Here is a 24320-nt window from a genome sequence, read left to right as displayed (position 1 = left end):
GGCTCGCGCGGCCGCTAGATGGCCTGGGGAGCTGCGCGCCTGAGCGCGGGGTGCACGGGTGCGTGTGTGCGCATGGCTCTAGCACGCGCATTTGATAAGGGACCTCAAGGAAGCTGGAGCACTTCGGGGAGAAAGACTGCCGGTGGCGCCCGGGCGGGAGGTGGCCTGGGTTCAGTCCGGGCCGAGCATCAGCTGTGAGGTGGGTGGCTCCCCTGTGTGCCCGTCCGGTCTGTCCAGCGAGGACAGCTCCCACCTCAGCGTTGACCTTACTGGACAATGTCTGCGCAGGTGAAGTCCTTAACATGTTTTCTGGCTGGTATGAGGCACTCAAAATGTCTCTTTTCCCCCAAAATATTAGGTGATTTGCTGTAGGTTAAAGTGGCGGGTACTAGCTGTGTCCTCTCCCCTCCTTTCTCTCCACCTCATTGCTTTGTTCCCTTGGGTTTCTCGCAGGCTTCACAGTATCCAGTTGTCAGTAATTCCATGGCCTCTAACTTACGGATGCATCCAACGCTGACAATTTCATGCCCCGTTACCGCGGCAGCCGGCCTCTCCTGGTCATCGCTCCTGCGGTCAGTGCCCAGGCCTCCAGAGCGCCCCCTCCTGCCCTTCCGTTTGCCCTCCCAGCACACTGACAGGTGACCCTGGAACGTGCACATCAGCTAGTCACTTCTCCGCAGAAAGGCCCTTCCCCACTCCAAACTGCAGGATGATTTACAGCTACTTTTGTGCAGCTCAGCTCAGAATATAGCAAACATGCGGGTGTTTTATGTGACGGTCTCCAGGGCCTCGATGGGCCCGCGGTGGTCACATCCCTGCCCTCACCTCCCGCCGCTGCTATCCCTGCTCCCCACCCGCTCCACCCCGCGGGCTTCCTGCAGCTCCTGGGTCTGCAGGCCTCTCCCTCAGGGCCCGGCTTGGATTCCTGTCACCTCCGCGTTCCTTTGCTGTCTGTGGCCTCGGCCTCCTTCACAGAGCCTGCTGTCACTGTTTACAATATGCCCCGGGCCCGGCACTCTGTTTATCACCAGGCTTCATCTTTTCTCCAGAGCGCTAGTTCACTCTAACATGATATGCGTGCGTGTGTGTGTTGTTTCAGTCATGTCTGACTCTTTGCGACCTACGGACAGTAGCCCGCCAGTCTCCTCTGTCCCTGGAATTTTCCAGGCAAGAATACTGGAGGGGGTTGCCCTTTCCTTCTCCAGGGGATCTTCCTGACCCAGGGGTCGGACCTGGATCTCTGAAGTCTCCCGCATTGGCGGGCAGGTTCTTGGCCACTAGCACCACCTGGGAAGCTCGCTGTAAAAACGGGTGGTGGCTCGTTTTTCAGGACGTCATGAGACAGTATTTTCATAGGGAAAATAGATATTGAGTAACATGTGAATTAGCCAACTTGTCAAGCTCAGAGCAGAGCCTTCAACTGTGTTGTCTAGTCAGCGTCTTAAACGCTCTCCGGAGGGGCAGACGCAGCTTTGCAGATGCAGTCTTTGCAGGGTGCCTCCCCCCAGCCTGACGGCCGCTCTTTCCTGTCTGCCAAAGACTCGCCCCAAAGGGGCTCCGTGGGCCCCACGGCCTGAACTCGGCTGGTGAGCAGGTGCTGTGCAAGCGGATCTGCTGGAGCCGCAGGTGGGCCGTGTCGCAGCTCCGTCAGCTCCACTTGAACTAAAAGTGCCCTGGCGGTTCCCTTTTCTTTCTTCCTTTCGCCTTCACCTAATTGTGTGCACTCAGGGCAAGACACAGGAGGATGGCCAGCACTCTGCTTGCTGGAATATGCTTTTAGCTTCTATCGCTTTTCCTACTTGCTGTTGAAGCCATGCTGTAGACCTGTATGAAGTGTGGCTTAGAAGCTGTCTTAACTCTGCCCACCCCAGTGCTCATCGTGTAAATGCGCGGAAGATGTCATATTACATTATAAAAACACCTGTGCAAAAAAAAAAAAAAAAACACCTGTGCAGTGGTAAGTAAATCTTTAAAAAAAGTATTTACTTGTAGTGACATATAGTTGACTTACCATGTTGTATTTAGTTTCAAGTATACAGCAGAGTGATTCGTTATAGGTTGCTACAAGTTATTAAGTAGAGTTCCCTGTGCTATACAGTAAACCATTTTTGTTTACCTATTTTATTTACTGTGGTATCTATCTGTTAATCCCGAACTCCTAATTTATCCCCCCACACCTTTCCCCTTTGATACCATATGTTTGTTTTCCATGTCTGTGAGTCTGTTTCTGTTTTCTGTGTAGATTCATCTGTATTATTTTTAAGGATTCTATGTTTAAGTGATATCACATGGTATTTATCTTTCTCTGTGACTTCATTTGGTATGATAATATCTCTAAGTCCATCCATGTTGCTCCAAATGGCATTATTTCATTTTTTTAATGGCTGAGCAATATTCCATTGTATGTATATACATATCGCATCTTCTTTATCCATCCTTCTGTCACTGGACATTTAGGTTGTCTTACATGTAATAGTCACATCTTGGCTATTATATGCTGCTAGGGACACTGGGATGCATGCCCAGGAGTGGGGTTACTGGATCGCATGGTAACTGTTTTTTTTTTTAAGGAATCTCCATACTGCTCTCCATTCGTCTGTCATTGGACATTTAGGTTGTCTTACATGTAATAGTCACATCTTGGCTATTATATGCTGCTAGGGACACTGGGATGCATGCCCAGGAGTGGGGTTACTGGATCGCATGGTAACTGTTTTTAAGGAATCTCCATACTGCTCTCCATAGTGGCTGCACCAGTTTGTATGCTGGAGCATGACTTCAGGTGAATCTGCCTCCTCTAGGAACCACTGTCAGATTGCCCAGCCCTTCAGCTGGGACAGTGCCCCGAGCCCAGGGGCGTCTTGGGTCCCAGCCTCCACTGCACTGGGGAGAACTGCTTTGGGTCAGGGCCTGGAGTGCCCGCACTCCTTACATGACCAGGGTGTCAGCAGTGTTCCAAGGCGTCTCTCCTGTGTCTCAGGACGAGTGTCCCCAGCTCGTCTCTAATGTAAAGTATCAAACTGTAAGAAGTATTTATGGAATGCGCCCAGAACTGTACCTTATTCAGCAGCTAAGAAAGTAATTTCCTCTCATCTTTATTATTCATGTTAATAAAAATCAGTGATGACATACAGGAAATCTATCAGCTCTCCCACAGGAAGGGAAAGCTAGCCTTGTCCAGGTGGAATAAGTCATTCTGAATGTGAGCAGTGGGGGTGGTCAGGAAGCCATCCCCAGTGTCCAGCAGGGTGACTGGGGGCGGCCAGAGGAAAAAGTGAAGGAAAAGGGAAATTTAGGAAGTTTGTCAGTGTTTTTTTTAACTGTTAAGTGTACCCTAATGGGATTTTTTTCCCTCCTTTTTATTTGCAGGCAGAGTGGACTTCTGTGAATGCAGTTCCTGTTCTGTGTCAGACCCTGGCTGGACCTGGTCCCTGACTCCAGGAGGTGAAGGCTGAGGGGCGGGAGGTGAGGTCAGTCCGCACACCTGGTGGGGAGGGAGGGGCAGGGAGCCAGGTCTGTGTGCGGCAGGAGAGGATGTGGTGTAGTCTTGGGGGGTGTGTCTGGGGCGGCCTGAGTGTGCAGGTCCCTGGGGGAGTACACGGAGCCCTGGCCGGGCAGTTTGCAGACCTGCTGGGCCTTCTCTTGATGCAGTGGGCAGAGCAGGAGGTGGCCAGCCCAGCTTGAGGGTCAGAGTGCAGATGCTGGGGACGTGATGAGAGGGGTGGGAGGATGGATTGAATTCGGTGCACAGATGGGTATTTTAGGGGGGAATTGAGATTAATGCTCCGGTATTAAAGCTAGACAGTGGAGATTTAGGTTTGGACTCCTCCTGCCTTCAGTTTAGGGATACCCAGGGTAAGGTCCCGGGGCAGCAGCTTGGGGGGGGCCCATTTCCACATCCATCTGGGTACCACGTGGCGATGCCCATATCAGGCCCGTGTGAGCCAGGGACCCGCAGCAGTGAAAATGACTAGGAGACTGGGTAACTGCCCTGATGGGGTCTCTCAGAGCCGAGGGGCCCCACTAGGCTCCTCTGAGGGTCCTCAAGCTCCCTGGAGGCCTGGGGCCCTAGCACAGGGGGTCTGCCCACTCTGAGACCTTGGGCGTGTGGTAAGGCCTCTTCCCTGGAGGATCCAGTGTCTGAGAAGGTACAAATGCCTCATTCTTAGTTTTTTCTTGGTCTGTTTTAGGGCCATTTTGTAGAGAGTGATAAAGTATTACTTTTACCTAAGTTAACCTCATCTATGAAAAGCACAGATGTATGTGAACTTTTGGGATAAGAAGTTACTGAGAATGACCTCTCTTACGGCAGTATGCACATTACAGCAACATTGGGTGGCTGATGCTGCAACTCGTATAGCTTTTACGTTTCTTTCAAAGGAAAAATACTCTGGGTGTCATAGGAACATAAGAAAAGGAACAGTTTTACCTGGAAAAAAAACAACTGGTTTCCTACTATGGCTTAATTCAGCTAATTTCATGAGCAGTGGTGGCTTTTTAGACGTCATTCGTTCTAAAGCAGAGAACACCTTTGTTTTGTGTACTGTGGTTGTTCAGAGCCTGGGGTTTGGAGATGGAGTAAATCTTTACGAACTAGTCTTAGAGAGAAAGAGTTATGATGGTATTTCATCTATAATGGTCAGTTGACAAAAAGTAATTGCTATTCCATGTCCTTTTGGACTGAAGAGTTTTCATTCTTAAGCTATGGTTTAACTGCAGAAAAAAGGAGAGAAATCCTTAATGGCACCTGCTTCGAAACCAGTGCATGATTATGTAAAGTACTCTGGACGGCTCTATTGCCTGAAACTATTTTTGAGCACCATTCTTTTCTAATGGTCTCTAACTGTAGCTTTGGGAGGAAAAGCTAGTGGGGAAGCCATTTGGATAGAGATGCGGGTGAGGACCTCAGGAGAACTGCAGGAAAATATCTTATTTTTGGGCCTGGATTATTAGTCCCTGTATGCCTTCCCTGGAGCTGAACATGGGGTGTTCCTAGGCAGTGCCTAATTGGACCAGCTGGTGGTGTCGGGCTGTGAAAGCTTCTACGTTATGAAGCTTAATGATTTCTAAGGAAGGGCTGGTGGGGTCACACATCACGTACAGGCACTTCTGATGTGTCTCTCCCCCACATTCTGTGCAACACGTTTGAGGCAGAGGAACTGTCTCTGATGCTTGGTGAAGTCAGACACCTTTGGGATCAGAGACTGGAGAGCGTACTGGACCCTGTTCGGAGGTGACTCAGAAGTTTGCCTGGAAACGGGAGGAGTTGGGGGGACTCACCCGGCCGAAGGCACCCAGGTAAGCCTCGGCGATCAGCAGCCTCTGGGTGTTGCAGCGCTGGGTCAGAATGTCGATCAGCAGGTCCTTGTCACAGCCTGGAAGAGAGTTGTGTTGGAGAGGCAGTGAGTGCCGTGAGTGCCGCACTGCAGGCAAGGAGAGCCCACGGTGCAGGGGTCAGGCCGGTGGGCCAGCTCGTCCCCTGCCGCTCCCAGTGGAGGGAGGGGGCCCAGCCTGAGTGGAAGGGTCCGGGTACCCCTGCTGTGGCCAAGGTGCCTCTGTCTCCCCCTCTCCTGGTGCTACAGACTTTTCTTTTAAAAGATTCAATAAAAATAGAGGGAAGGAGAGAACGTGGCCTTTCTTCCATCTCGCTCCTACCCCACCAGCAAAAGGCTTCCCTGAACTCCATGCTCATCCGGTTTGAACAGACCCCATGTCCTTCTCACCACACAGCTCTGAACGACTTACAACAGATGTGCATTGGGAGAAAAGTCACTGCTCTGGTCCTGCTGACAGCAGGCGAGACCACCAGGGTCCTTGTCTTTTTTGGAGGAAGCATTCCCCACAGAAATGGGGTGAAGCAGGCGCAGAGTTTATTGGCAGCACAGTTTGTGCAACGGGAACAAAGAAGCAGTTCATGTAGAGCAGGAGCAAAGCAGAAACAGACCCGGAGAAGAGAGCAGGCAAGGTCCCTAACGAGTGTGCCCGAGACGTGGTTTAAATCACCGATGTGGGGCCCTTCTTCCAGGGCTCTGTTCCGCTCTGGCAGGTTATTGCGCCTCTTTCCCCACATCTGACCTGTCCCAGGGCCCTCCCCATATACATGCTCATCTTTTAGCCAAGATGGATTCTAGCATAGAAGACTGGGAGGTTTGACAGCACTTACTATGATGTGAGAGCTGGACCATAAAGAAGGATGGATATGAAGAATTGATGCTTTTGAACTGTGGTGCTGGAGAAGACTCTCGAGAGTCCCTTGGAGAGCACAGAGATCAAACTAGTCAATCCTAAAGGAAATCAACCTTGAATATTCATTGGAAGGGCTGATGCTGGAGCTGAAGCTCCAATACTTTGGCCACCTGATGCAAAGAGTCAAGTCATTGAAAAAGACCCTGATGCTGGGAAAGATTGAAGGCAGGTGGAGAAGGGGACAACAGAGGATGAGATGGTTGGGTGGCATCACTGACCCAATGGACGTGAGTTTGAGTAAGCTCCAGGAGTTGGTGAAGGACAAGGAAGCCTGGTGTGCTGTAGTCCTTAGGTCGCAAAGAGTCGAATGTGACCGAGCAACTAAACAACAGCCTTATGGGATGGTGCCCCCCCATGACCCCTGAGGAGCCTTCTTGCACACTTGTGCCTGGTGGGACGGGGTCTAGTCTCCCTGACCTCAAGAGTGACAGATGTGCTCGTCCTCTCACCCCTGCAGAGCTGAGCTCCTGCCACTGACTCTGTCCGGGCAGTATCAGGGAAGACTCAGCCCCAGTTTAATCCACCTGACAAACCCCAGCTGCTCTGCTCAGGGGCCCGTCTGCCCCTGACTCAGCGCAGACCCTGCAGAGGAGGAAGAGCCTTGGCGGAGGGAGCTGTGAGAGGAGGGAACCAGGCCCCTGCTTGTAACAGAGGCCCTGCCCCTCGGCTCTGGGGCCTGCGCTTCCTCCTTCACCAGCCCATCCACCTGGTAAAATGCCTGGATGCACAATCGCTGCAGGGAGATTCAGCTATAATTGTGGTCACATAGAACAGCCTGCCAAAAAAAAAAAAAAAACAGCCTGCCAGTGCAGGAGACATAAAAGACACAGGTTCGATCCCTGGGTTAGAAAGATCTCCTGGAGAAGGAAATGGTAACCCAGTTTTCTTGCCTGGAGAATCCATGGACAGAGGAGCCTGGCGGGTTGTAGTTCACGGGGTCGCAAAGAGTTGGACATGACTGGGCAGATTAGCATGCACACACTCAGTCACATAGTGACCAGGAAGACCTCAGCCGCCCCTCAGCTTGACCAATATTTAGATAAACTTCTCCTTATCATAAGCCTTTGATCTCTTTTCTTTTTCTGAGAGCATTTACTTTGGAAAACTTGTGGTTGTAAATTCTTTCTTTACTCCTTTGAGATGTAAATCTTCTCCCAACCACTTGCTAGAAGGCTAGAAATGCCTTCCTCCAGGGCTTAGGATCCACCCCTTTAAGCTGAGTAAGACACTTGCTGTCCCTGGGCTCTGTGGCAGGCAGAACCCTCAGTACCAGTGGGCAGACTCAGATGTCCTCATTGCGTTGGCCGGGTCCCCACCCTATGTCCTCTGAACTACTCGCTAGCTCAGCCCAGGGCTCAGACCTCGCCTGCCTCTGTCCCAGAGGAGCTGGGGTCAGTCTCTCTCCTTTTGTAAGGGCATCCTGGCCTATTGAGTTGTGTGCGGTACACTTTTTCTCTGACACATTATGGAGATGAGTAGAAAAGCAAGTTGAAGCACTAGGATGTTAAGCAGATCATATTTTGGGGATTTAAAGCCATCCTGGAAATGTTGGGCTCATAGGAAGGCAATGAGTCGGGTGTGGAAGCATGCAGTGAGTAAGGGTGAGGATTGGGTAAAGGTGGATGAATGTATCTCTAAAGACCCAGTGTGGGGCAGGGTGTCTATTCATGTGAGAGAGATGGTCTGGCAGCTGCAGAGTGGAGGTGGGGAGGCAGAGAATCTTCTCCAAAGACTGGAATTTCAGATTTGTGACAAAAAGGTAGACTTTGGTGAAGTGGAACCGAGCAGCAGGGTGCCCAGGCTCCAGGGTTAAGTCCTCGACCCAAGGGACACGAGATGGTTCCAGAGGAGTCTGTTGACTGCGTGATCCAAAATGAAGGTGGTTTTAATAATAAGTAGAAGGCTTTTTGGTATAAACCATCTGGTGATGTCCATGTGTAGAGTTGTCTCTACTGTTGTTGGAAGAGGGCATTTACTATGACCAGTGTGTTCTGTTGGCAAAACTCTGTTAGTTTCATTTTGTACTCTAAGGCCAAACTTGCCTGTTACTCCAAGTATCTCTTGACGTCCTACTTTTGCATTCTAGTCCCCTATGATGAAAAGGATATCTTTTTTTTTTTTTTTTTTTGGCATTAGTTCTAGAAGGTCTTGTAGGTCTTCATAGACTTCAGCCTCTTTGGCATTAGTGTTCAGTGCATAGACTTGTATTACTGTGATATTGAATTGTTTACCTTGGAAATGAACAGAGATCATTCTGTAGTTTTTGAGATTGTACCCAAGTACTGCATTTTGGACTTATTTGATGACTGTGAGGGCTACTCCATTTCTTCTAAGGGATTTTTGTCCACAGTAGTAAAATGATCGTTATCTGAATTAAATTCACGCATTCCAGTCCGTTTTAGTTCACTGATTCCTAAAATATCCCTGTTGGACCTTACGAAGCATTACTATGAACAAAGCTAGTGGAGGTGATGGAATTCCAGCTGAGCTATTTCAAATCCTAAAAGATGATGCTGTGAAAGTGTTGTACTCAATATGCCAGCAAATTTGGAAAACAGCAGTGGCCACAGGACTGGAAAAGGTCAGTTTTCATTCCAATTGCAAAGAAGGTCAATGCCACAGTGTGTTTAAACTACCGCACAATTGCACTTATTTCACGTGCTAACAAAGTTATGCTCAAAATTCTGCAAGCTAGGCTTCACATAGTGACGCTAGAACTCCCAGGTGTTTCAGCTGGATTTAGAAAAGGCAGGGGAACCAGATATCAAATTGCCAACATCCATTGGATCATAGAAAATCAAGAGAATTCCAGAAAAACATCTATTTCTGCTTTATTGACTATGCCAAAGCCTTTGCCTGTGTGGCTCACAACAAACTGTGGAAAATTCTTAAAGAGATGGGAGTATCAGATCTCCTTACCTGCCTCCTGAGAAACTTGTTTGCAGGTCAAGAAGCAACAGTTACAACTGGACATAGAACAACAGACTGGTTCCAAATTGGGAAAGGAGTGTATCAAGGCTGTATATTGTCACCCTGCTTATTTAACTTACATGCAGAGTTCAGTTCAGTCCTTAGTTGTGTCTGACTCTTGGCGACCCCATGGACTGCAGCACACCAGGCCTCCCTGTCCATCACCAACTCCCAGACCTTGCTTAAATGCATGTCCGTCGAGTCGGTGATGCCATCCAACCATCTCATCCTCTGTCGTCTGCTTCTCCACCTGCTTTCAATCTTTCCCAGCATCAGGGTCTTTTCCAATAAGTCAGTTCTTTGCATCTGGTGGCCAAAGTATTGGAGCTTCATCTTCAGTATCAGTCCTTCCAATGAATATTCAGAACTGATTTCCTTGAGATAGAGTATATCATGCAAAATGCCAGGCTGGATGAAGCACAAGCTGAAATAAAGACTGCTGGGAGAAATATCAATAACCACATATATGCAGATGATACCACCCTTATGGTGGAAATGGAAGAGGAACTAAAGAGCCTCTTGATGAAGGTGAAAGAGGAGAGTGAAAAAGCTGGCTTAAAACTCAACATTAAGAAAACTAAGATCATGTCATCTGGTCCCATCACTTCATGGCAAATAGATGGGGAAACAGTGGAAACAGTGGCTGACTTTATTTTCTGGGGCTCTAAAATCACTGCTAATGGTGACTGCAGCCATGAAATTAAAAGACGATTGCTCCTTGGAAGAAAAGCTATGACAAGCCTAGACAGCATGTTAAAAAGCAGAGGCATTACTTTGCCAACAGAGGTCCATCTAGTCAAAGCTATGGTTTTTCCAGTAGTCATGTATGGATGTGAGAGTTGGACTATAAGGAAGGCTGAGCACTGAAGAATTGAAGCTTTTGAACTGTGATATTGAAAAGACTCTTGAGAGTCCCTTGGACTGCAAGGAGATCAATCCAGTCAATCCTAAAGGAAATCAATCCTGAATATTCATTGGAAGGACTGATGCTGAAGCTCCAATACTTTGGCCACCTGATGTGAAGAGCAGACTCATTGGAAAAGATCCTGATGCTGGGAAAGATTGAGAGCAGGAGGAGAAGGGAACAACAGAGAATGAGATGGTTGGATGACATCACTGATTCAATGGACGTGAGTTTGAGCAAGCTCCAGGAGATGGTAATGGACAGTGAAGCCTGGTGTGCTGCAGTCCATAGGGTGGCAAAAAGTCAGACACAACTAAGCAACTGAACAACAACAAATAAGATTTTTCAGTTATATATACATATTGATTTTTCTGTCATCACACATCATTATTATAATGTGATTTTTGTTGTTATTCTTTTGGGATTATCCACAATACACCTCTCTGAATTACTCTCCATTTTACAAAGTTCATAGCAATTCTGGCTCATTTATTCTTCTAGAAATATTTCAAAATATTTTCATATGGATCTCAAAAAATGTTATTCAAATATCAATTAAAATAACTATAAACTTAGGAATCAATTTAGAGAAGTCACTAACATGACATATCTGTTGAACTATTTATGTGTTTTTCTTTTCTAAAAGACTTAGTGAACATCTGTATGTTGCTGCTGCTGCTGCTGCTAAGTTGCTTCAGTCGTGTCCGACTCTGTGCGACCCCATAGACAGCAGCCCACCAGGCTCCGCTGTCCCTGGGATTCTCCAGGCAAGAACACTGGAGTGGGTCGCCATTTCCTTCTCCAATGCATGAAAGTGAAAAGTGAAAGTGAAGTCGCTCAGTCGTGTCCGACTCTTAGCGACCCCATGGACTGCAGCCTACCAGGCTCCTCCGTCCATGGGATTTTCCAGGCAAGAGTACTTGAGTGGGTTGCCATTGCCTTCTCCATAAAACATTTGTATAGTTTTGCAAATTACAAGAAACTTTATTTGGTTAAAATTATTCATATTTGTATTTCTATCAATATTTCAAGTTATATTATTTTTATTTTGGTCTTAACAGAATAATTCCTTAATGAAATAGATGATATTGAACTTCATGTGGACCTTGTGTCCAGAAAAATTATTGAACTCTCATGCTGCTGCTGCTGCTGCTAAGTCGCTCAGTCGTGTCCGACTCTGCGAGACCCCGTAGATGGCATAGACGGCAGCCCACCAGGCTCCTCTGTCCCCGGGAGTCTCCAAGCAAGAACACTGGAGTGAGTTGCCATTTCCTTCTCCAATGCACGCATGCATGCTAAGTCGCTTCAGTCATGTCCAACTCTGTGTGACCCTATGGACAGCAGCCCACTAGGCTCCTCTGTCCACAGGATTCTCTAGGCAAGAATACTGGAGTGGATGCTATTTCCTTCTCCTGAACTCTCATACTTCTAATAATTTTTTACTGGATTACCTTGGATTTTGAAATTTGCTGCTAACGTCTGCTGCAGAAACAAATAATTTTGACTTATTCTTTAGACATTGTGTCTTTTTCTCTTTCTTGTCCTATTGCATTAGGGCCAGGAATTACTAAATAATTCCTACTTGATGGTTTAACAGAAAAGCATAGCGTAATGATCCTTAGCAATTTTATGGGCTTGCATGATGTATGGTTGATTCTTGTTATTCGTGATGTGTTTCTACAAAGTCACCATGAACATGAATTGGTAGATGCTGAATGTTTGCTTCCAGGGGAGATACAGGAAAACTCAGACACTAGGTGTAAAGGGACACTTCCTCCACTTGTATAAATAGCGTCTGCGCACACCCTACAGCTCACACCATATTATTGCTGAGTAAGGTCAAGGGCAGGTGGTGGTGGATCTAACTTAAGTAGCACTGAGGGTCCCACAAAGGTTCGTTTTGTCTTGCAGGCAGCTTTGCTGTGATTCAGGCGTGTAGGTCAAAGATAGTTCCCGTTGTTCAGGATCTGACAGGGATGGTCTGGAAATTATATATGCTAAGTGAGACAAAATAAACACAGGTGTCTGTGCCCTAAGAGTGCATGGGCAGGAGAAGCAGCTGGTCACAGTTGGGATTGGCAAGTGGACTGTTCGAGACCGTTACCTGGGAGGTACTGCTTTTCCTTGGTGAACTGTTATACACTGTAAGACAAGTTTTATTAAAACAACTCCCTTTCATTTGCATCAGACCATATTTTTGCTTTCTTATTTTTCTAAGTATTAATAAAACACAGAGCCAAGTAAAAAAATCAACAAGTAGGATTACATCAAACTCAAAAGCTTCTGCAAAGGAAAAGACTACAGTTAACAGTACTGCATTGCATAGTTCAAAGCTGCTGAGAGAGTAATCAGTGAATGTTCTCAGCATAATAACAAAAATGGAAATGATGGGATGAGAAGGATGTGTAAGCTAACCTTACTGGGTTAAACATTTAGTGACGTGCATGTCAAATCATCACATGTACATGCACCTTGAACTTACACTGTTGGATGTCAGCTATGTCTCAGCAAAGCTGGGAAGAACCCACAGTAGCCAAGGAGAACACTCGCAGTTGTCATTTTTGGTTGAACTTTGCCAGGAGCATCAAGATGGCTTGACTTTCCAAGCATGTTGACCTGTGTCCTTGCTCTGCCACACTGAAGCATGCCTGTTCTGTCACATGCAGAACCTCCTGGAAGCCTTCAGCTAAAACACTGACAAGCAAAAGGCTGCAAGGGTCGAAGTGAATCTGAATTCTGACCCTAAAATTGCAATGACAAGAAAACTGAAGCTGGTGCAAAGAGAAAAACTTTTTTTTTCAATGAGTAGATTGCTCTGATCTATAGTTGTAAAGCAAAATATTCTCCAGAAGGAAGAGTTCATCCATAACTTTCTATTACCCTCCCTTTAGATTTTTCTAGTGATGATTGATATTTCAAAAGGCATGGAAGCAGTGCAGATTCTTAAAGTGGACTTCAGAGCATATTTAAGTTCTTTATTGTTTTCTTCTGGGGTCCTGCCAGTGGACACACACACACACACACACACACACACACACACACACACACACAAATACACAGACACACACACATACACATAGTATCGCTCTCATAAAAGTGACCTTGTCTTCCAAGCTGACGGTTCGCTTTCTCCTGAAAGGCTTTGTATGTTTGGTGCGAATGTTCTGGTGTCAGTGTTTATCTCCCTGCTCACCAGCAGCCTCCTTAGCACAGATTGACGTCTCACAGCTCTGTGTTGAGTCTTAAAGATTAAATCTTTTTTTAAAAAAACTCAACAACTTCCCCCTCCTCTCTACATTTCTTTCCTAAACTCTTGTTCGTTCATTGGACATCCACGTCTAAGGTGGGCGACCCAGCCTCCCCACCCTGGGAACTCACAGACTGGTCTGCAGTTGACAGAGGTGGACAGCCTGGGTGGAGGGGGCGGGGACAGGACTGTGCAGAAGGAGGCGTCTGGCCTGATGAGTTTGGAGGACAGAGAAGGGTTCCAAGAGGAAGGCTCACATGAGGAGGTTCCTGAGAGATGAGAGTTTGAATGCCAAGTGGATGGGAGAAGAAAACAGCCTTCCAGGTGGGGTGGAGGAGCGGTTGCGGGATTCTGGGCCAGTTTGCAGGATGTAGAGGAGCTGCCCCCCGGAAACAGCAGGAAGAGGGCTGGTTTAGCCAGATATGGAGGTCGCAAAGGAAACAGGCTAGAAAACAGACATGGTGAGAAAGGATGCTTATCCCAGATAAAGTTTTTGACTTAAGAATTTCATTTAGGAGTAGTGGTGAGACACTTAAGAATTTAAGGCAAGAACATATCAATCACATGTGCAAGGGTGAGAGGCAATTCTGTTCATCTTGTCTATTTTTTTAAATTCTACTTCTTTGCCCAGCTTTTTGTTTGAATCTGTGTTTGCCTTCTGTAGGGCTTCCCTGGTGGCTCAGATGGTAAAGAATCTGCCTGCGGTGCAGGAGAGCCAGGTTCAATCCCTGAGTTGGGAAGATCCCCAGGAGAAGGAATGGCAACCCACTCCAGTATTCTTGCCTGGAGGATCCATGGACAGAGGAGCCTGATGGACTACAGTCCATGGGGTTGCAGAGTCAGACACAACTGAATGAGCATGCACACACAATCATAAAACAAGGTAAAAACACAGAAAAAATAACCCCAAAGGAGCTAGACATCCCCAGGCTTACCGAATCCCTGGAGTGCGCCTCCCAGCAACTCGGCATCCATCACTGGGTTGAAATTAGGAGCTGGGAAGATGGTACCCTGAACCTGGTGGGAAGGGGCAAAGAGAGAGGAGCTGGGTAATTCTCAGCAAAGACTTCAGCGTGTTTTTCATATAAATAAAACAAAAGTACATTCTATATGCTTGAATTACTCTAAGACACACACACGGGTATTTTAAACAGATGTGTTAATTGTATGTCAGTTGTGGTGACTTAGTTGTGTTCTTTTTAATCCCCTGTTCTCTCCCGTATTGGGATCTAGAAACTGAGAAACTAGAACTGATAGTAGAAAAGTGTAAGAATCAGATAAATACATGTCTTCTTAGTAAACTGTAAGCATTTTCTTAGGAATTGGAGACTACTTAGAAACTGAAAAGAACTATTATGGGGCTTCATCCCATTTAAATGCTGCTGCTGCTGCTGCTAAGTCACTTCAGTAGTGTCCGACTCTGTGCGACCCCATAGAGGGCAGCCCAGCAGACTCCCCTGTCCCTGGGATTCTCCAGGCAAGAACACTGGAGTGGGTTGCCATTTCCTTCTCCAGTTCATGAAAGTGAAAAGGGAACGTGAAGTCGCTCAGTTGTGTCTGACTCAACCCCATGGACTGCAGCCCATCAGGCTCCTCCATCCGTGGGATTCTCCAGGCGAGAGGACTGGGGTGGGTGTCACTGCCTGCTCCGCCATTTAAATGAGTTACAGATTAAGCCTTTGTCTGTTGCTTCATTTGCAGATATTTTCTCCCTTTCTGACTGATGTCTTTCCCTCTTGCTCATGATTTCCTTTGCTGTGCAAAAGCTCTTAAGTTTACCTAGGTCCCGTTTGTTTACTTTTGCTTTTCTTTTCATTTCTCTAGGAGGTGGGTCAAAAAGGATCTTGCTGTGGTTTATGTCAAAGTATGTTTTTCCTAGGTTTTTCTCTAATAGTTTTATAGTGTCTGGTCTTATATTTAGGTCTAAACCAGAGAGAGAAAAATAAATATTGTATATTGACACATATATGTGGAATCTAGAAAAATGATGCAGATGTACGTGTTTCCAGAGCAGAAATAGAGACACAGATGTAGAGGATGGCCTCGTGGGCGTGGGGGTGAGGGGAAGGGGGACAGGTTGAGAGAGTAGCATTGACGTGTATAAATTGTTGTTTGTTGTTCAGTCACTAAGTTGTGTCTGCCTCTTTGTGACCTCAGTGGACTGCAGCACGTCAGGCCTCCTTGTCCGCCATCTCTGGAGTTTGCCCAAGTTCATGTCCATTGAGTCAGTGACGCCATCCAACCGTCTCATCCTCTGCTGCTCTCTTCTCCTTTTGCTTTCGATCTTTCCCAGCATCAGAGTCTTTTCCAATGAGCTGGCTATTCACGTCAGTTGGCCACAGTATCGGAGCTTCAGGTTCCACGTGTAACACAGATAGCCAGTGGGAAGCTGCGGTGTGGCACGGGGAGCCCAGCTCGGGGCTCTGTGATGACCCAAGGGCGGGACGGGTGGGGGGAGGTCCCGGGGGGTACATGTATACGCGTGGCTGATTCCTTCACTGTACAGAGGAAACCTACGCAACACTGTAAAGCAACTGTACCCCAATAAAGAATAAACAATGACTTAGAAGTGGCAGTTACCACCACAGCTTAAAAAAACATTCAGGGGCCCTAAAGTCATGTAGAAAGTTGAAATATTGAATCCAGAATCGAAATTCACAAAAATCTAGATGATGCAGGTAGGGTGGAGGGTTTTTGGCAGAAGCTTGGAAGTGCAGAGGAAGACATGAGCTTCCGAAGCCCCTCCTTTTACACTCTGTGGTGTACCAATAGTAGAGTGACCCTGCGTCTCTTACTTGAGACCGAGCCAGCAGCACTGGGCTGGGTAGGATCACACGCAGAGCAGGAACCGCCAGTTCAGGTGTGCTGAGAAGGGAGCTCCCCCTGTTTGTTGTGAGTTTGCCCAGAGATGATGGGGAGAGAGCCTTCCCATGGCGACAGGTCTCTGGGCCCTTGAGCAGGCAGCTTCGCAGAGCAATGCTGCTGAACACACAGCATTCTGGGGCCCATGTTATAAGAGCAGAAAATTAGTTAATTGATGAGCCTGGTTTCTAGTCTTAAGAAACATGCATATACCACTGCCAAAAGATTAAGGAAAAAAATTTTGGGGGGGGGGTGGTAAGAACATTGTTCACTTGTGTTGAAGCTAAGAATTAAATTCAATTTGTGTTCCACTTGGCCAATATTAATAAGTTTTTATACTCAGAGGCACAAACGTGTCCATGAAACGTTCTTTTTAAATCCTAGATGGACAGATGTGTGATTAAAATACGGACACAGTTTAGGATCTTAGGATGCCCACACGTGTGTCTGCAAGCCGGTGTCCAGTTCACTTCTGATAAAGTGAAGGTTGCTCAGTCGTGTCCGACTCTTTGCGACCCCAAGGACTATACAGTCCATGGAATTCTCCAGGCCAGAATACTGGAGTGGGTAGCCTTTCCCTTTTCCAGGGGATCTTCCCAACTCAGGGATCAAACCCAGGTCGCCCGCACTGCAGGCGGATTCTTTACCAGCTGAGCCACAAGGGAAGCCCAAGAATACTGCAGTGGGTAGCCTATCCCTTTTCCAGCGGATCTTCACGACCTAGGAATTGAACTGGGGTCTCCTGCTTTGCCGCTGGATTCTTTACCAGCTGAGCTATGAGGGATATCTCAAGCTTATTGGCAATGAGCCAGAACTTAGTTTTCTTGAGCCAACCCTCATTTCTATACACTATTGCACAGGAGACGATAAGAGTTTTATTTGCCTATTCACTATCATCCCCTTGAGTGAGACTCTATTAAGAAAACAGACTTTGATTTTTCTTTCAGTCACTAAATTGAGTTCAGAAAGTAGACTCTAAGGTAAACTCCTAGACTGAGTTCTCTTCACCTCAGTTGTTTTCTTTGGAATCTTATAGTCCTAGAGCAATTTAAGATTTAAACTTTTGAAAGACAAGCCCTGCCTTCAAATGTGAAATTTATTCTCTGCTCTTTGTCACTGTCTTTTACTAAGTCCCTTTTGTCTGCGTAGCTTTTTCTCAGTTTTTTCATTGGGAAAACTAAAGGCTCTTTGAAGCATGTTCCTTGTAGGAGTGAGAAGGCTGTTGCACAGGTCTTGGGTGATGGTGCCATTCATTGCCTGCTGACCTCGGTCTTGCTGCAAGCTCTCAGACAAAGGGCAATCTTATTTATTTATTTTTTAATTCATGGGAGTATAATTGCTTTACAATGTCTTGTTAGTTTTGTTGTACCATGAAGTAAATCAGTTATATATATATACATATATCCTCTCGAACTCCCTCCCAGCCCCCAGCCCACCCTTCTAGGCCATCACAGAGCGCCGAGCTGAGTTCTCCTTGCTTTGTGGAAGCTTCCCGGCCATCTGTTTTACACATGCTGGTGCACATATGTCAGTCCCTGTCTCCCCGTTTGTCCCTGTCTTAAAAGCGTAAGAGAGAAAATGTGTTTGGAAACAGTGAGACATATTGTTGCATATGTGTAAGTAGCCTAGGCAGTCTAGTCTCTGAATGTGCAAATGTCCGTCACAAACTTGAGCATTTCATTCCTGGCTGGACTAGGGTCCTCCAGAATTCCGACTGGAGTAAGTGCTATAAAATGAAACCCTTCATATATTTTGCAAAAAGAAAAAAAAGACACACACACAAAGCTCTGAAAGTAATACATAAGGAAAGGAAAGTTGTTCAGTTGCTAAGTTGTGTCTTGACTCTTTGTGACCCCATAGACCGCAGCACGCCAGAGTTCCCTGTCCTCCACTATCTCCTGGATTTTGCTCAAACTCACATCCACTGAGTCAGTGATGCCATCCAGCCATCTCACCCTCTGTCACCCCCTTCTCCTCTTGAACTGTCTACAGTGATTTATTAGACAAAATTTGTATGTGAAATAAAAATCCACAGTTTTTTCTTCATAGTTTTTTTTAAAATCCTCACACAGACTACTAATACAATGTATTTTTACAATATAATGCAAAAATTCTTTCTTTCTTTTTACACTTCTCATCTCTTTTGCCACTTAAAGTTCTCTCCTTATCTATTCGTCTTAGAATAAATCAGTAAAAATGTTTTAGAAGTAAATTCAACACTAAAAGTAAAAAATAATTGTGAATGGTCAGTAATTCAAACAACACTTTTCTAGTGAGCTCTTGTCATTCATGCCCATTTATATAGCATATTAAATCATTATATTAATTTCATATCAGTCATTATGTTTCAGTTAAGCTGGAGTCAGCAACGCTGTTCCATGTAAGGTACCTACTTCGGGTTCCTTGGAATGCTGACCCCGTCGTTTAATGGCCATATTTCCGTGTGTCCCTCAGAAGTAATTGGCGTGTAGTGCTGGGCAAATGCGATATGATGCCGGTGTGAGCTGTGAGTGCTCCCCTCAGTGCGGCTAGTTGGCACGGCTGCCGCCTCACATGGTCTGGCTTTCTTCTGATGAGGACACTTGAGACCTGCTCTCTTAGTTGTTGTTGTTGTTTAGTTGCTTCTGTCATGTCAGACTTTGTGACCCCATGGGCTGTAGCCCACCAGACTCCTCTGTCCATAGGACCCTCCAGGCAAGAATACTGGAGTGGGCTGCCATTCCCCACCCAGGGATCGAACCTGCGTCTCTAATATCTCCTGCATTGGCAGGCGGGTTCTTTGCCACTTGCGCCACATGGGAAGCCCAATACAGATTGTAGGGGTGTCTCATTCTGAGTCCCCTGGAGGTATAATGTGCACCTGAACTGAAGCAGATGGCATGTTCTCGATGAATACAGATCGCTTGTCTGACCGAGTGTAATTTTACTTACTGATTTTCTAGGTCTATTTTTAGTTAACCCAGTCACTGTAATTTAACCTTTTGAAAGAGTGAGAGACTGTTATGTTAGGTATTTTTCAGCATGTATGCCTCTTAAAGCAAAGTCCCTTTTTATATATGTGTTTCTAAATTGTTCATGTCTTAGAGCAAAATGGAAATTTTGAAAAAGTGGACACTTTCCAATGTGACATAAAAAATGCATCTATGATAAAAAAAATTTTTTTGCCTTGAAAATTGACAGCTTTAGACATAGTGTCACTTGTTACAGGAAAAATAAAAGTCCTAATGCCTGTCATTTCCACTTGAATTCTTACCATAAGGTAAGCAGAATATGATCTTCACTTCTACTCATTTGTGAGTTTAGATTTTGATAGAGGAATGAAACATACTCCCTTTTAAAGAGACAGAATAAACTGCCTCATCAATTTACTATGCAGAAGGTTATGAGTAATTTGTAAATTTAAAATTGGTTCCAAAAGCTACTCCCCTGAGTGAATAATGAAAGAATTTCTTTAACTGACAGAAACATGTCAGAATTATTATCTGGAACTGCATACAGCCTGGAAGACTCACAGATTGTTCATGAAGTTGATAAAAAACGTCTTAATCATCTCATATCAATAGGCACATGGATCAGTGTATATTTCACCTCTTCATGGCTGACCTAGGGGCCAAGGTCCGTAATCCCACTCAGCGCCCACCTTTAAGTCCTTTCTCTCCTCTGCCTTTTGCGTCACCCACACACTAACCGCAGGGGAACCTCAAGAGTTCCCACCGTGAAACGTCAGCGGGCCTGACTGGTGCCTGCCAGCGGCCGGGTTTCAGAGAATGACTCAGCTTAGTTTCCATGTCATGGGGATTCCAAGATCTCCAGGGAACTGAGGAGTTTTGGAGCCCTGTGAGGAATCCCTCCAGGGGTCCTGGGCCTTCATTCATGAGCATATTGTTACCTTTGGGGCACTGGTCCCTGGTCTCCACTGACTGTTCTGAACACCCTGCACCCACTCACCTCTCACGCCTGTCTGCAAGAACGTCCTGAAGGATTTCAGTGGCTTGGAGACAAACAGCACCGTGGGGGTGATTAACCCACCCTCTCCCGGCTTCCAGGAGCCATCTTCAGTCCATCTGCTCCCCGCACACCTTCCTTGGGTCCCCTTATCTCAGCCGCTGCTCCTGCTTCCTTGATGCTCCTCTCTCCCCCAGCACCCCCACACCCAGCAAACTGTCCCCGCAGCCAGAGAGGTTCCTCCTGGGTCAGACACACCACCTATCCTCCCCTCAAGTGCCCCTGCCCAGAGCCGGGCTTCCCATGCTGGTTTTCTGCTCTGGTGCACAGGGGGGATGCTGTTCATGTGAGAGAAACATCCGGGGACACCGGGATTTATGCGCACATCCCGGGGCCTGGCCTTGAGGACGCTGCAGGGCGTCATCAGAGCCGTCCTCACACCCCGGAGGGGGGGGGTGCAGAGCAGGAGCCTGAACCTCAGCGCAGCGGTCGGCGTCCACGTCGACTCTGCCCACGACTGAGGATTCACCGCAGTCCAGAGGTTTCAACCACGTGAGCTGAGCTCTCCCACCATCCCCGGCTGTCTGTGTGGGTTCCTGTCTGACTTCCTCTCTCCTGAACCCCTCGGCTCCCGCACGCAACAGCCCCACGCTCCAGCCCCCGGGCACTGCTGTCGCCCACCCGTGCCCACCCCCGGACTCCTCCGTGATTCTGGGGAGCATCCACTCCGGGTTTGACTGATGGCTCCAAGGCCGTGTGCAGGAGTCCCTCCTGACGTCCCGCCCACCCCGGGATTGTCTGCGCCCTTCCAGAGTGCAGCCGTCTGCCATCCCTTGCCAGTGGTTGGTACCCCATCAGGAAACGACCCTACTTCCCTCCTTCCTTCAAAATACCAACAGAAAGCCGCCCCTGCAGCACTGCGCAGGACCCCAGGCACCTCTCAGACACTCAGAGGGGTGGAAGAATACACACAGACTGGATCAGTGGGCCGGAGCACCACGCACAGAGGGGAATGTTCCTCCCAACTTTCCCGGGGCTTCCAGAGCACGAAGTCTCCTTAACTGGGCTTCCTGCATTTCGTTGAGGATGGACCTGAATGTGACTGGTCGTGCAAGGTTAGAGATTGAACATTCTCATGAATAAAGGAAGAATATTTGGATTTCCAGGCATCAGTTTAGGAAGAGACACAAGTCACGAGAATGGAAGTAACCCAGGATTACACTCTTTCTTCCCAGACTCTGGAGTCAGCTCAGATTGTACCTGTTCTGTGGAGTCTTCCCTGATTTTATCGTGTATTACCTGTGGCTGACATTGCTTATTAAACATGGCCTTGCATTTTTTGCATTTACCTTTTCCTCCAAATTTTCAGTTTCTGCAGGGCAGTGACACTTCCTGCTTTTCAGAGCATTTAGGGCAGCACCTAATTCAGGAAGTGGGCCCTGAGGATGTTTGTAAAATGCTAATTAGAAAAGTGTATGCACCCAAAGGCCTCTGCATGCATCCCCCAACTTCAGAATCCGCTCTTCACACAAGCGGACTGTGCTCGGCACGCCTTCACCTGGGCTTCCTGGGCAGTTGCCACAGCGGTCTCATGAGGCTGGGGTGTCAAGTGTATTTCACAGGTGAGGAGGCGCTGGGGCTGAGTGAGTGGTGTGTCAGGAAGCCCACACTCAGCTCCAAATTTACTTTCCTGGCTGGTGCTTTTTCCATTAGAGCTGGAGTTGATGTAAAATAAAATAACATGTACTGTTGAGGCCCCTTATTCATTTCTTTTTGCCGGGGAAAATGTCCCTATTTGCAAAGGTTCCTGTGGGTAAAACCAAAACTCCAAAAGCATAAAATTCTTACTCTTAAGCCAGTTCTAATAGAACAAGAAAGGTGCGTGTGTGTGTATGTGTGTGTGTGTGAAGGAGGGGTTGAGGAAATTAGAGAAAGACAGTAAAAAATAGATCCAGTGGCTAGGCCACTGAAGTGCATTCAATAATAGAATGTCTAATAGTTAACCTCACAAAGAGCGTTAGTCACTCAGTTGTGTCTCTTTTGAAACCTGACTGTAACCCACCAGGCTCCTCTGCCCATGGGGTTCTCCAGGCAAGAATACTGGAGTGGGTTGCCATGACCCTCCTCCAGGGGATCTTCCCAACCCAGAGATTGAACCTGGGTCTCCTGGGTCTCCTGTATTGGCAGGTGGATTCTTTTTTTTTGAAGGATAATTGCTTTACAGAATTTTGTTGTTTTCTGTCAAACCTCAACATGAGTCAACCATAGGTATATATATATATCCCCTCCCTTTTGAACCTCCCTCCCATCTCCCACCCCATCCTACCCCGCTAGGTTGCTACAGAGCCCCTGTTTGAGTTTCCTGAGCCATACAGCAAATTCCTGTTGGCTGTCCACTTTACATAGTTTCCATGTTTGCATGTTACTCTTTCCACACATCTCACCCTCTCCTCCCCTCTCCCCAAGTCCATAAGTCCATTCTCTATGTCTGCTTCTCCATTGCTGCCCTGTAAATAAATTCTTCAGTACCATTTTTCTATATTTCGTATATGTGCATTAGAATACAGTATTTATCTTTCTCTTGCTGACTCACTTCAGCCTGTATAATAGGTTCTGGGTTCATCCACCTCATCAGAACTGACCACTGAACTCACCTGGGAAGCCCAAGGAAATATGCATCTAGCATGTAATAAAAATAAAGCTTAGTGATCTGATGACTACCATAGCTACTGATATTAAGATGTGCTAAGTCATTTAAGTGCTGTCTGACTGTTTGTGACACTATGAACTGTAACCCGCCAGACTCCTCTGTTCGTGGGATTCTCCAGGCGGGAATGCTGCAGTGGGTCGCCATGCTCTCCTCGAAGGGATCTTCCCTGATATTAAGATAGGCTGAGTTATGTTCTCAAATTGATGCAGAAGTGTTTATGACTATGAACCAATTACTAAATTAGTTTCTGTAAGATCTTTATAACTTAGTAGATGGACTTAAGGAGTTTAAGAAAAGGATGGAGGAACCTGGATTCAACCACACAGTCTCTAATGATTGTGGTCCAAGAGTGTCTTCCCTCACAGGACTTTATATTTTGAGGAAACAGTTATGAAGGAAGATGTAACTGAAGATAACTTTATCTGAATAACAGTTACTGTGAACATTATCTTAATAATATGCAGTACAACGCTATAAAACTTACCCTCTTCAGAATGAATTGATGGCATCAAGTGACTGCTTTCTCTTGAAGCCTCAAAATATTCAATTCCTAATCCCAGGAATCTAAGCTGCTCCCGTATTTGTAGGTGTGATTAAGTGAAGGGGTTTGAGGTAGAGAGTATCCTGGATTATCTGGGAGCCCCAAGTATAGTCCTACCTATTGAGGCAGAGGGAGATTTGACTACAGCAGGTGATATGAAGCTGACAGCAAGCTGCCATGATGCAGGCTGTGAGGATGAAAGAAGAACACTTGTGCAGGGAGGTAGGCGACTTCTAGCTGTTGAAAGGGTGAAGAAACCCCCTTCCCAGAGGCTCCAGGAGGACCCAGCCCTGGGCACAGCAGCCTGGTGAGACTGATTTCAGGTTCCTGAGTTCAGGGCTGTCCGAGGATACCTTGGTATTGTCTCCACCTTTCTGATACTTTGTTACAGAAGTAACAGAAAATGAACCATTCACCTTGGAATCCTCCTCTCCCTGTGTCCTCCCAGCCTGAACTCTTAGCTCAGGAACTTGCTCAATCCATCAGGAACCCCACCCCCTCGTCAAATGACACCCTTAAGCCAGCCCCCCGCATTCATAAATATCCAGCCTTCCCCCACACCCCGAGACGCTGTTAAGACTGTCAAGGTAGAACTTCACCTTCTATTCAATCTGCTTTATTGTTGGAGTGCTTTGGTGCCATTTCTAGGAAGCTCGCATTTGATATGATACAATGAGGAAATCTGAAATAACATTCTGTCTGGATGAATAAAAGGCAATCGGTTATTCAGTTCAGTCAGTTCAGTTCAGTCGCTCAGTCATGTCCGACTCTGCAACCCCATGAATTGCAGCACGCCAGGCCTCCCTGTCCATCACCAACTCCCGGAGTTTACTCAAACTCATGTTCATTGAGTTGGTGACGCCATCCAGCCATCTCATCCTCTGTCGTCCCCTTC

General features: G+C 46.8%; 1 protein-coding gene across 1 annotated transcript in view; it reads right to left on the bottom strand.

The window, feature by feature from the left end:
* Positions 1-24320, bottom strand: part of ANXA10 (annexin A10) — a 74984-nt gene that overhangs the window by 26405 nt on the left and 24259 nt on the right. The window contains exons 2-3 of the mRNA XM_043891242.1: positions 14303-14384; positions 5281-5375 (exon numbers count right to left, since the gene is read on the bottom strand). Of these exons, the coding sequence (XP_043747177.1) occupies positions 5281-5375; positions 14303-14384 (177 nt within the window). The remainder of the gene's footprint in view (positions 1-5280; positions 5376-14302; positions 14385-24320) is intronic.

The sequence above is a fragment of the Cervus elaphus genome, chromosome 29, assembly GCF_910594005.1.
Source record: "Cervus elaphus chromosome 29, mCerEla1.1, whole genome shotgun sequence".
Lineage (NCBI taxonomy): Eukaryota > Metazoa > Chordata > Mammalia > Artiodactyla > Cervidae > Cervus > Cervus elaphus.
This window is presented reverse-complemented; position numbering and strand designations above follow the sequence as displayed.